This window comes from Saccostrea echinata, unplaced genomic scaffold, assembly GCF_033153115.1.
Source record: "Saccostrea echinata isolate AGI-Se365-2 ecotype Australia unplaced genomic scaffold, CSIRO_AGI_Sech_v1 ptg000029l, whole genome shotgun sequence".
NCBI classification, from domain to species: Eukaryota; Metazoa; Mollusca; class Bivalvia; order Ostreida; family Ostreidae; genus Saccostrea; species Saccostrea echinata.
Window position 1 is genome coordinate 8,356,678 of NW_026889778.1, and position 12,814 is coordinate 8,369,491.

The 12,814-nt window shown below is 32.2% G+C and overlaps 1 protein-coding gene across 1 annotated transcript; it reads right to left on the reverse strand.

The window, feature by feature from the left end:
- Positions 1 to 2,417: 2,417 nt before the first annotated feature.
- LOC133194930 (uncharacterized) lies at positions 2,418 to 11,236 on the reverse strand. The gene is made up of 5 exons (XM_061330827.1): positions 11,064 to 11,236; positions 5,228 to 5,367; positions 4,904 to 5,016; positions 3,211 to 3,405; positions 2,418 to 2,719 (listed from the first exon to the last, which is right to left on the reverse strand). Exons 1-5 carry the CDS (start codon positions 11,234 to 11,236, stop codon positions 2,531 to 2,533), a joined length of 810 nt encoding a protein of 269 aa, XP_061186811.1. The 3' UTR covers positions 2,418 to 2,530.
- Positions 11,237 to 12,814: the final 1,578 nt, after the last annotated feature.

Sequence of the window (12,814 nt, forward strand, 5' to 3'; positions counted from 1 at the left end):
TTTTACGAATTCCTTTCATTCTAACGTCCTTTGCTGAAAACGGGATTCTTTGAGAGGCTCGTCATCTCAATGATACACGTATCAAGTTTTCGCCTAACTATGTTTACATAATTGTTCAATTGAAAATTGTATATTCTTAGCTTTGTTTCCTGATTTCATATATAAAACTGGTTTGAAAAACTGAAAATAATTTTTTTTACTAAAATCAATATAATAATTGTTTAGATTATCACGAAGATATAATGCACATAAAACAGCAAACTTTGTATAGTGAATAAACCTTTGTTTGTAAAACTTTTATTTGCAGTTGTAGATTGTTCAATTATTTCCTGTCTAGAATTGCTAATTTTTATTTCCTTTTTATTTGTCACTTGATATTAGTAGAAAATTGATGATTGTATTTAGATAATCTTTAGAGTAATATTAAGTTCTCGTTGAAAACACCTCATGTACCCCCATAAAACAAGGAAATACATATTAACTGAAGAAACTAAAACTGTCCCTAAATTTATTTTTATTTTCCGTATATTGGTGTGTGATTGTGTATTTTGGTGTATGATTGTCATGTGTTTGCATAGAATATTACTGATATATGCATTGAATATAACTGATGAACTATAACTATATATATATCTTACGGAAGCCCATTAGTTAGTGCCTACCTGTATATATATAAAGGAAAATCTATTTATAAAAGCAAACCTCAATATATAAAGGAAATGCAAATTTTATAAACAAAACCTCGATATATATAAAGAGAAATGCGAAATATATAAATAAAACCTCGATGTATATGAAGAGAAATGCGAAATATATAAACAAAACCCCGATATATATAAAGAGAAGAATTTACATCGCCTGATCCTTAATGACCTTTAAAAGATCAGTGATTCGCCAACATCTGATAAGCGGTTCCCCGATCTACTGTTTAAGTGCAAACGGTTGATGTGGCTCAGTTTCAGGATGGTATTCAGTGTATTGTATTTTCTTTATTTGTGTGTCTGTATATGATGATTAAAACTAAAAATAATAAACTGCTGTTCTTACATTTCAATCGTGTGGGCCAGAATTAAATCAGAGAGACTTTTTTTGCTTAATATGTATATTTCATAGCACAAAAAATTGGGGGTCTTTTCAATTATAATTCAGTATAAAAATGCATGAGTGTGTGCTTTATCATGTTTTATAAGTTCGTTAACTTTTTACTTTGTTTTGCACATGATGCATGTAGAATTTAAAACCGATAACAATATAAGGAGATTTTGACGGGGTTCTTTCTTGTCATCTTGTCACTGAATAATAACGCCATTATTTTATTTACATGTTTAATAATATTTACAACGTGGAACAATAATCCGCACTATAATTAGGTAAGTGTACACTAACGCGATTCCTTTCATTAAATCCCCAATACATGATTTTTTTCACACCAAAGACACTAAATTATTAGTCCCCTACCGGTGAAACCGGAAAGGACTATAGGTTTCCTCTGAATCTGTCCGTCCGTCTGTCTGTCCATCTGTCCGTCTGTCCCTCTGTCTGTCCGTCCGTCTGTCTGTCCATCTGTCCGTCTGTCCCTCTGTCTGTCTGTCAGTCTGTCCCAGTTGGTTTTCCGCAATTTTTTTTCTATACGCTTGCAGATATTGAGCTGATTTTTGGTATGTGAGTGTATCTTAATGAGTTACAGATCAAGTTTGCATTTCGTTCCGCTTCAATGATTTTTGACGGAATTACGACCTGTTCAATTTTTCAGGGTTTTCCGCAATTTTTTTCTAAACGCTTGCAAATATTGAGCTGATTTTTTGGCATGTGACTTAACCTTGATTAGTTATAGAACAAGTTTGCATTTCGTTTCGCTTCACTGATTTTAGTCGGAATTATGGCGTTTTCAATTTTTAGCGGAAACCAGATTACACTTGCCGGTAGGGGACTAGTATTGCTAATGCAATACTCCCAGAATGCTTGTTACAATTGTAACTGTCGCCTTCTTCTCTCAACATCCGTTCCTTCCTTACATTCAAATAAAGTGGGGAAAAACGTGTACCTTCATCTCTCCCCTCCATCCCATTCCGATTTCTTTTTTAATTATAAATGTTTATCAATGGGCAAACAAGTGACGTTTTTCATACTATTTGTTATGCCATTATTTACACATTGAATTCTCGACGGATTTTTCCGTTATTTCCTGATCATGACAAGGAACACATGGCGGGTGTGACCGATAGAAAGGGGATGCTCACTCCTCCATGGCACCTGATCCCACCTCTGATGTTTTGGAGGTCCGTGTTTGCTCTGCTCTTATTTTGTATTGTTTAATGGACTTTTGAGCTTGAATATTGTTCGTTATCTCCATATATTTCATTTCTAATAAAATTTGATAAAAGACATAGTAACAATGTTATAAGAAGACAAAAAGATAAAAGATAAAGCACTTAATCGGTGTGCATACAAAATGTTTCACTTAAAAATACTCCAAACAAAATGTAGAAGAGATGATTCTTTAAATGACACGTAGGGAGTCTGGGTGATTTTACAAGTGAGTGTTCTCAACTGCGCCGGTAACTGGATCCTCCTGTAGGTTCCTGATGGCAACAACACGTAATAGCGGGTGGTGAACTCTGACCCAAGGAATGACCCTGGGAATGACCTCTGTCTGTAGGACAACTGGGATACCGTGGAAATAATACGTCTCATCAATACATTTCAGTTTTCTGTGAATCTACAAGGATAAAAAATATTTCAGAGACAATTATTGATATACTGAGATCTGGAGTTGATTTTCAGAGTAGATGACCTTGAAACCCCCATATGAAACTCGGACTCCCCGTAAGTTGGTATGAAGAGTCGTGTATATGATGGAAAGCACCCTCCCCCACAGAGTAACTCGTCTCGAACAGTGAATACTAAGCTTAATACTTGTATGTGATACATGATTTCTTAAATTGTTTTGAATTGCAAAAGAAAATGAGACCAAAAAATTCACATTGTTCATTAATGTGGGTGTCTAATCATTGCTAAATTAATAAATCTGATGTATGTGTTTTGGTTTTTTTTTTCTATTTTTAACTTTTTTTTTTTTTTTTTTTTTTTTTTTTTTGTATGTATGCTTTAGTTTGTTTCATTGTTGTCCTGTTTGTTTCTTTCTCCTTTTTTTTTTGGGGGGGGGGGGGTGATTTCTTTAAGTTTTTGATATTCACTTGGAACACCTACAAGATAGCAAGGTCCACCAAACAGTAACCAGAATGGGAAACAGCAGACAATGTACCCTGGATTGAGGCAGCATTTATCTGGCGATGAGCAGTTGTGTACAAATATGTTCATATCTCCGTCGACAGTGGTTAGACCGGAGTTCCTTTTGTCGACCTTTCCATGGTACCAGTCTATCACTGGCAAACTAAAATCAAGCTACAAAGTACATAAATGTTTACATGTTTATAGTGATACAAAAATGATTTAGCTTTGTGAAGTATCAATTATATTTTTTCAACCTATATTTATTTGATTTCAAATTATTAACGTTAAGTAATTTGTTTGACTTACAACTAAAAGAAATGTTTGCCATAAAACAGCAAATAACAAATAAGTGTAATAACTATTTAATACTTGTTTATGAAATTTATGCCTCAAATATAACTTTTTCACATAAAATTCCTGTTGTAAAAGTGAGACTGAGATCAAAAGTAAGCTTTTCTCAGTTTTATTGTTCCTGATATAGAAGTTTCCGATTCGTATATATATATATATATATATATATATATATATATATATATATATATATATATATATATATATATATATATATATATATATATATATATATATAAACTATATCTCAGAGACAATTATTGATATACTCAGATCTGGAGTTGATTTTCAGGGTAGTCCGCACGAAAATTTAGGCTCGCTTTTTAATACAGAATATCTATCTCGCCAAACCAAAATAAGGTGTGGTGAAAATATAGTGTTTACAGTATTTTGAAAACGTTAAATTCGACATTTATTCCTGTTCAGCATTTTTAACGTATTACAAACAAAATATTTTTATTTAATGCAAATATAATCTTGAAAGTTCATATACATCCATATGTATTTAACATAGTAGTCATACGTTAAATACATGTTGTTCATTTTTTTTATGGTAAACATATGCTTTTATTTAGCTGTTAAGTATTTGAAATCGTTTTTAGACGATTTTTTTCTTGGACAAATTAGTGAAAAAAAATTCCCCAGCTCTCCTTCATTTTTAATAAATCTCGTACAGTGATTCTTTTGATATTCTAACAAAATATTGGGTTGTATGCGATCCACGCAGTATTAAAGCTTTAAAGACATATTATTTGTTTAAAGGAAGAAAGTTGTTTCATAATAAAGATTTGAGCTCATTAGTGATTAGTTTTTCACCTACCTAGTACAAATAATGGAATCTATATATTATATGGCAATAAATTAGAAGCTCCTTAGTAAAACAATAAGCAGGTCATTGAGTGATGAAGTTGAGTGCTGATTGTTGTCATTGAGTCATGGGCTTTTGAGCTGATTAGTTGACACTGAGTCATGGGCTTCTGTTTTGTTTGAATGTCATTGAGTCATAGACTTGTAACCTGATTGGTTGTCGAGGGCCTGTGTGCTGATCGGTTGTCATTGAGTCATGGATTTGTGTGCTGATTGGTTGTCATTCAGTCATGGACTTGTTTGCTGATTGGGTTTCCACTGAACCATAGGCTTGTGTCCTGATGGCTGATATGCGTTGAAGGGTTGTTATTGAGTCATGGGCTTGTGTGCTGATCATGATTGGTTGTCATTTAGTCGTGGGCTTGTGTCCTGATTGTTTGTCATTTAGTCGTGGACTTGTGTGCTGATTGCTTATCATTCAGTTACGAATTTTTGTGCTGATTTGTTTTACCTTCAGACAAAATGATTTGTCCTCTTTTATATACTGAGCAACTTCAGTAAGTTTTCTTGCGAGAATGTCTTGAACAACTGGATGCTTTGGATTTACAAGGACTGCAAACTCATCTAAAAATAAAGGTTCTTGAAAGTGTACAAAATGATACCTTTAAGAAAATTAGAAAACTGACAAATCATCTAAGAGACATATATCATTTCCTAAACTAGGGATGGATGTTTGTATATATAAATTCCTTTTTTTTAACCAGGAAAGTAATTGAAATTATGTATTTCCCAAACAGGTATCCCAGGAAAATATTTTAGAATACAAATACGATACCTGATGTTATTTTTCGAACCTTGACCAACACATAATCGTTGTTTTTCTCGTTTTCTACTTCAACGCGAAAAAGAATAGGCTTATTTAAAAGATCACTCTTTACTCGTTCTAGTTCTTCCAGGTTCTCAACTTTGTACTCCCTGTAAAAGATTGAATAATGATTGATTATCAAAAAATTATCGTCGCACGGAATGTATATGCTGCAGTTCCTCATTGAGAATATCTATGTATTCTTTGGAGAACATTTTTTTAACAATCTGTTGCAATTCCGATTGGCAATAATTGTGTTCTTTTTTTAAATTCCTATGAAGCAGAAGTTATTCAAAACTTCTTGATGAGAAAAGGAACACTAGTATTCTTGCTGTGACCTTCAACTCAATATTGAGATACCAATATAACGACCACAATGAACAACAGTTACTATCATTCATATGTTCACTGGATAAATCCCTGTGAACAGATGATGAAAAACACCACAGAGTCTACCACATCTGTTTCTTATTTGGATATTTTACTTACTAAAGACTTTGATATCCAACTAACAAGTTAACAGTATGAAAAACGGAATGACTTCAGTTTTTCCATCCTCAAATTTTCCATTGTTTACTTCTCTTATTCATGTAGTAATTCCTACTTTCTCCTAAATATGGTGTTCATGTCTCCCACATTATTTGGTATACAAGAACATGCTCCGAATACAATCAATATTTTAACCAAGGCAGGCTACAGACAAATAAATTGGTGGTACAAGGCTTTAACAACCTCAATAAAGTAAGCATTTCGAAAATGTTATCGTCGTTATAATAACCTTGTTTGGAAATACAGCCTATCGACGGGTCATATATTGACTGGCATTTTTCATACCAATTGTATGGCCACTGCTTTATTCTGTTTTATTCTTATTTTGACTAAGGATTACTGCATTACTTGATCTAAACAGAGGACTCATGGTGAATGTGACCGGTCAACAGAGGATGCTTACTATTCCTAGGCATCCGATTCCACCTGTATTGCTTCCAGGGATCCGAGTTTATGGCCTGTTTACAATTCAGCATTGAATTATTACTTTTTGAGAGATATAGTCTCATAACTGCAAGGGTGTGTAAAAAAAAATTGAGTAACGCGCGCGTAGCGCTTTATGAAAATTTTTTTGCACACACTGTTGCAGTTAAGAGACTATATCTTTTATAAAATAATGATTCAATGCTTATATTTACATTTTTAACTCCTTGCCTTGACTGCAAATTTGACTTTTATTTATTAATCCCTGTATTATCCTTCGAGTAAATTACAATTTATTTAATGGAAGAGCCATTACAACAGCTTCTTTTCAAAGTGGGCTTGAATTTTGATTTTCGCTTATGACGTTGAACTTCCACGGCGTTAAACGTTTGTGGCGTCAAAATAAACGCACACTTTAATCTTTTGACCCCCTGTCCGTGTTATGGTGTTTTGAATGCAGTCACTTTCTAAGCAAAATACATGTGGAATGTAAATATATATTTTTATCACGGTTTTTTTTATCCATTATCATCGCATGGAATGTCTATGCGTGAAGATATGCGGGGACTTTGAAAAAAGGGAGAAAGTCAAGGAAGGAATCTAATATTTCGATAATAATGAGGTACAAGGTATACTTAACGGTATAACAGAAACAAACGTAGTGAATGATTATATCAAACTTTTTGTTTTTTGTTTTGTTTGTTTGGTTTTTGTTTGTTTGTTTGTTTGGTTTGGGTTTTTTTTTTTTTTTTTTTTTTTTTTTTTTTTTTGTGTTTTTTTTTTTTTGTATGTGAAAGATGCAGAAAAAAATGTCTCTCGAATTTATATGTTTTCGATCATATTTTATTTCATTTGAAAATAATCTATGATTTCAATGTAACCAAGCGGAGATGGAAAACGCAGGTTCAGTTTATAAATTTATTAGGAAAAGAAAAAAGCAATAGCAGATCTACAAATACAAAAACATATATACAATATCATAATACACACAGACTCTGAGACAAAATACTTTTATTTCCTATTCACTTCAAAAATAAGAAAATTTAAGTGTACTAAGCCCAAAACGTCATTTTCATAGTTTAAAATACCCTTCTTTCAAAAATATGAAAAATACTTGAGCTTATAACTTGGACTTAATAAATAAAATACAAAAATTTAATAGATTAAGAAAATTACCTTTCAAGTGGTGACAACGGGCAGCTGGTAATAGGTAAATTAAATTTCCCGCACTGACAGGGATGGGCCCATGCCTCAGTATATATAGCAGAAAAACCGGTTAAACAAGGGGGTACAAATTTACTGGCCAATGAGATTTTGTGAGTAGAATTCATGAATGGAGACTACTACCAAATATGGCATAAAGTAAATTATGGCTCAGTAAGTTATTCAATAAAGATAAAAAATTATTTTAAATAAATATGACTCTGCCACATCAAGTTTTAAAAGGAAAAGGAGTTTTTATATATATTGAAATACTTATTTTCCTGTAAACTATCGAAATCGCATTGTCGTATGCAATATACAGTGTGTACTTCTTTTGTGAAATGGCAAAATCTGTTATAATTCTGCTATATTTGCTTTTTCAACTTTACGGACTCTAATGGCTTAATAATGTATTTGCTTTCTACACAAACATAGTTGTAATACGTATCCAGATTTTTATGCCTTAGTCTCTTTATATTCAAAGAACAAAATTAAAATAAAGTTTAATTCTATTGATGGTTAGGAACTGGTTTGTATCTGAACTCTGTCAGTGCATGCACACAGGTGATAAGGAAGCACTAAGATAATCTAGCTTGACTAAATCAGAGACACAATATGACGTAAAAGTAGGCGAGATGACGTCAATTTTAGAACACAAGTTTTCTTAATGCTATAATTTAACTCCTGAAAATGAATAGAAAGAACAAGAGCCACTTAGGGCCTCTTTTGGCCCTGAGAATTTCTGAAAAATCGAAACTGCTCAGTTTGGGTTGAAAATGCAGTATTTATCACTTTGACCCTTGGTGACCGTGTATCTATTGAACATGATGAAATTTTCTCTCTAGTCAATGCATTTTGACGTCATAAAATTCGTCATTTTTCCCACATCCTGTAAATTCCTTTAAAAATGGCCAAAAGTTGAAGTATTTTTTTCAATATTACATATAGAGCACAACCTCTGATCCAATATGCAATTACATAATAAAAGATCTGTTTCTGAAGATCATAAGACATGTTTTAATTTTTGGATCGTGGGCTGTGCTCATATTTTAATTCTTTGTTGAAGGTAGTCAAATTCGCATGTTTTCTGCAAAATTCAAGAACATTGCATTTTCTCAAAGCCTGTTTACCAAAACCTGGATTCTTAAAAAGAAATTTTGTTGTAGGAAATGAAAGCTTCAAGTCTCTACTTTATTTTGATATATGTAATTGGACAGAGGGTGATAGTCAATTAATTGATATAAGGACAGGGTCATTTTATGCATAAAGTGAACCTAGCTCTTTGCAAATATTAACAAAAATAAAATGTTTTTATTTTGTTATGCTGTATCTGTCACTTGAATTAAAATCTCCAAACCGGTGACGTCATAAATGTTCAACATGTTCAACTTAAGAACTGATCATGCTGTGTAACGAGAATTTGGCTAAAACGGCATGTAAAAAGATACGTAAAAAGGGGGTTTGGAAGCAAATACGAAATACCGTGAATATTGCATGTGATTCATGTGAAGTTAAAGTTTGTTAAACAGGTATGCTAATTTATTTTCATCGATTATATCTTCTATTGAAAACAGTCAGCTATTTATGTATCCCAGTCGGTCTTTCCTCTGTCATTCGTGACAATAATGCAAAAGAACAACACTAAACCGGATACTTCAAAACATAAGATTTGTACATATCGAAAGTTTCCGTTCTATAATACTTGGAAAGCGCTGCTAGAATCGTGAGGTAAACATGGTTTGAAGAAACATCTCGGGTTATATGTATATAATGCAAAACACCGGGGTAAGTTTTCATGCGAATATGTGGAATAATTATTTTCCCGACTGGACAGTGTGATTCTAGCAGCACTTCTTAGCCATAAGAGATGTTTTTCAACTATATTATTTACTCGATGAAATTATTAAACCCCGGCGTAGTGTAGTTCTGTTAACTTATTTGGCTATTAATAGCAGTCACGCGATGACGTTGTGGTGATGCACTTCTTGGCCTAAGACACTCTGTTGTCTTTATGCAATAGTTAATAATAGTTTACGTTTTATCGGTGACTTTGATAAATTATCAAACTTAATTTTCTTTAAAAAATTCTAAATTTCCCAATAATGATTTATATGCTTCCTTAACATACCCGCGTGGAAAACCCAATTTGTTTGCACAGTCAAGTGTCCAATAAAATTTTACTGTGTGGACTTACGATATTAATACTTAACCTTCATTTTAATTGCTCCTCAACCTAGATTAAAAAAAAATTGCGGGAAATACCAACAGATTGGTTTAAACTCTAAATATGAGTAAGTAGAAAGATATTTGAGATTCTAGAGTGCGGGACATTTAATATTATTGTTTTTTAAAATATATCTAAACGTTCAAAACTTAAATTCATTTTTGAATGAAATACAGGTTGGCATATATGAAATTGGCTGTTATATTTCAAGATTGACTAAAATGATAGAATGCATTTAAAAAAAAATGATATACACTCAAGATTCTGAACTAAATAATATTATTTAACCAAAAAAAATTGCTCAAAATATGTTTGCGTAAAAATAACAAACTCTATACATTGAATATTTAATTAAATATTGAAAACGTGTATTAAATCTTCAACATGAAAATCATATACGTGACCAATTTTGATGCACCAGATGCGCATTTCGACAAATTATGTCTTTATAGTGATGCTCGAGCAGAAAAAAATTTTCATTGAATTTTAAAGCTTGCTTTCTTTATGTAATGGTGTTTTCATGTTTCATCATCAATAAATCATAAAATGTAGATATTTATTCATTGAATTTTTTTATGATAAGAATAAAAATATATTTTTTTAATATTAATTAGCCCAGCCTACTTTTCCTCAATCGCAATTCTACAAACTATGCAACATGAGTAGAACTAACAAAAACATTGCCCAACGTCACGATTGTTCTTAAATGAAAAAAAAAAAAACTCACGAGTAATGATCTTTGATTTTTTGAAGTCTCATTCCACCAAGTCTAGAAAAACGTCTAAGTTAATAATGCTTCAAAACTCAAAAAAAATCCATATTGTAATTATTTGATAAAAAATTTAGATTTTGTTGTGTAATATGTTCTGAAAATCGCCGCGGAATTGCCTGACGAGATGCGATATCTTTATATATACACAGACTGTGAAAAACCTTGAGAAACATACGACAAATCTGTTACACGATTTACAGCTTTAACATGTATGGTATATTTCGCATACCCCTTTTTCATTTGGGACTCTTGAACATGTATGGAATATATCGCATACATGTACCCCATTGTCATTGGGGACTCTTGAACATGTATGGAATATATCGCATACCACATTGTAATTGGGGACTCTGTTCCTTCCTGTCATCATGTAACTATAACGCATCCCTATAAAAAAATTTCATTCTATGAATGATATAACATCTGATGTTTAAGGGGTTATTTTACACACCGTTATGGCTGATCAGAACTAGATGCACATGTGACGTCACATAGTGTGTATATGAATTTATATTCAGTTCAGATCTCAACGAATCATTGTCCTAAAATTTGCCAAAGCACATTTTCAAATATTCATTAAAGAAGAGAAACAAAACAAAAATTGGACAACCTTTAACTTAAGATCAATTATCTACCTCAAGTTAGAATTTTTCCCTGTCATGTTTAAAATGTGGTCCGAATCAAAAACTGGTCCAGCTGGTCCTCTTTCAAACAAATTGTGCATCATGTAGGGATGTTGAACAAATTGTCTCCATAACACAGCGGTGTACGGGGGAATATTCAAAAGCTCAGCTTCAGGCAGAAACATCTCAGATTTAACCATAAATCAACGGCCTCTAAATTTTTGGAAAGTTGTTCCGTTTTTACAGGAGGTTAAGTAGTTTATAATTACAAAATAGACTGCTTTTTCATATATAACGACTGGGATTGTAGAAAGGAATTCCCTTTCAGGAGATTCTGAAGTGCTCTTAAAATTTTATAACGATGGTAAACGTCCTCAATAAAAGTTAACCGTAAGGAAAACCCAGAACGAAAAAAGAAAGAAGGGGGGGGGGTCTGAAATATGAAATATTCTTTCCAATCTCAACCTAGCCTCAAAGAGATTGAACCATTCTTGAATCCACAAAACTTCTGGATGCTTCAACATTCATATGACTAAATCAACATACCCCTTTGGTTCTTGATACTAAAGATTTTTTAAAGATTTTTTTTTCATGTATAAAATATAGTAAGTAAAGTTTGAGCCACTTTAATCCCAATTTTAACCCTATGGTCAATAATTCGATTAAAATGAATCAACTGAATTTGTGGAACATTTGCATATACAGCCCCGTCTCAAAATTAAGAGCACATTGGATTTTGGCAGTATAAAGGGCATTTATTTTCTAAATATTTTTACAATTGACAGCTTTGAACTGAATAGTCTTTCTTGGAAAATATGTATACGTCGGTACTTGGTAAAAATATGCAATTTTGATACCTGTACAGTGTTATATGTAATAATGTAAAACTTTGAAATGCTATTAACACGCTAAACTCTTCGTGTCCAAGAGATATTCCCAGTCGATTGAAGAGAGTATACTGATAATAAAAACCTTAGGTGACCAAAAGAACAAGAGTTCTGGAGTACTAGCATCTGGTACGGGTATGAATATTTATTTAACTTTTTGTAATGACAAAGATGCTCTGTTAATGGCACCTTTATCATTTGCGCAACTATTTTTATATTCACTAAAAAGATTTGAATAAAACTGTTTTTCCATTAAGTTTAAGAGACGGTGTTTAAATAATTCGAGATCGATATCAAAGAATCATTGTTCCAGCAAGAACAGAATCTTACCTTGCAAAATGTAGAAATTTAAAGAAGTGGAATAACAAAGTTTCTTAGATTGAAAATTTCAAGCAAGATCTTTAATGTTGAAACTTGTTGAAACAATTTAAAACGGAAATAAGGAACAATAAAAGCTATAACTTGAAGAGACCGAAAATCAAAACCACCAGAGAGTAGAAAACCATTCGAAGACAGTATTTAAAAGATGTATGGTACACACTAAAATAGAAAATGTGCAATATTGAGAGAGGCACATCAAATAGCGCTTCGTGGTTTATAAAGCTTAACACTTCCCAACTCAGGTTATACAGTTTAACTTGGGTGATTAATATTTGTTATGAAAATATAAAAATCATATTCAGCTAAGATGTATTTCTATCTTCAAAAATATGCCCTTTATCATGACAAAAATCAATGGAATCTTAATTTTGAGAGGGAGCTGGAAATATGATTTACCGTGACAATAGCTGGTACATTTTAAAATATTTTTTCCTGATACTAGTATATTTTTTATCAAAACTCAGATCCCATATTGTAACTAAAGCTAATCAATGA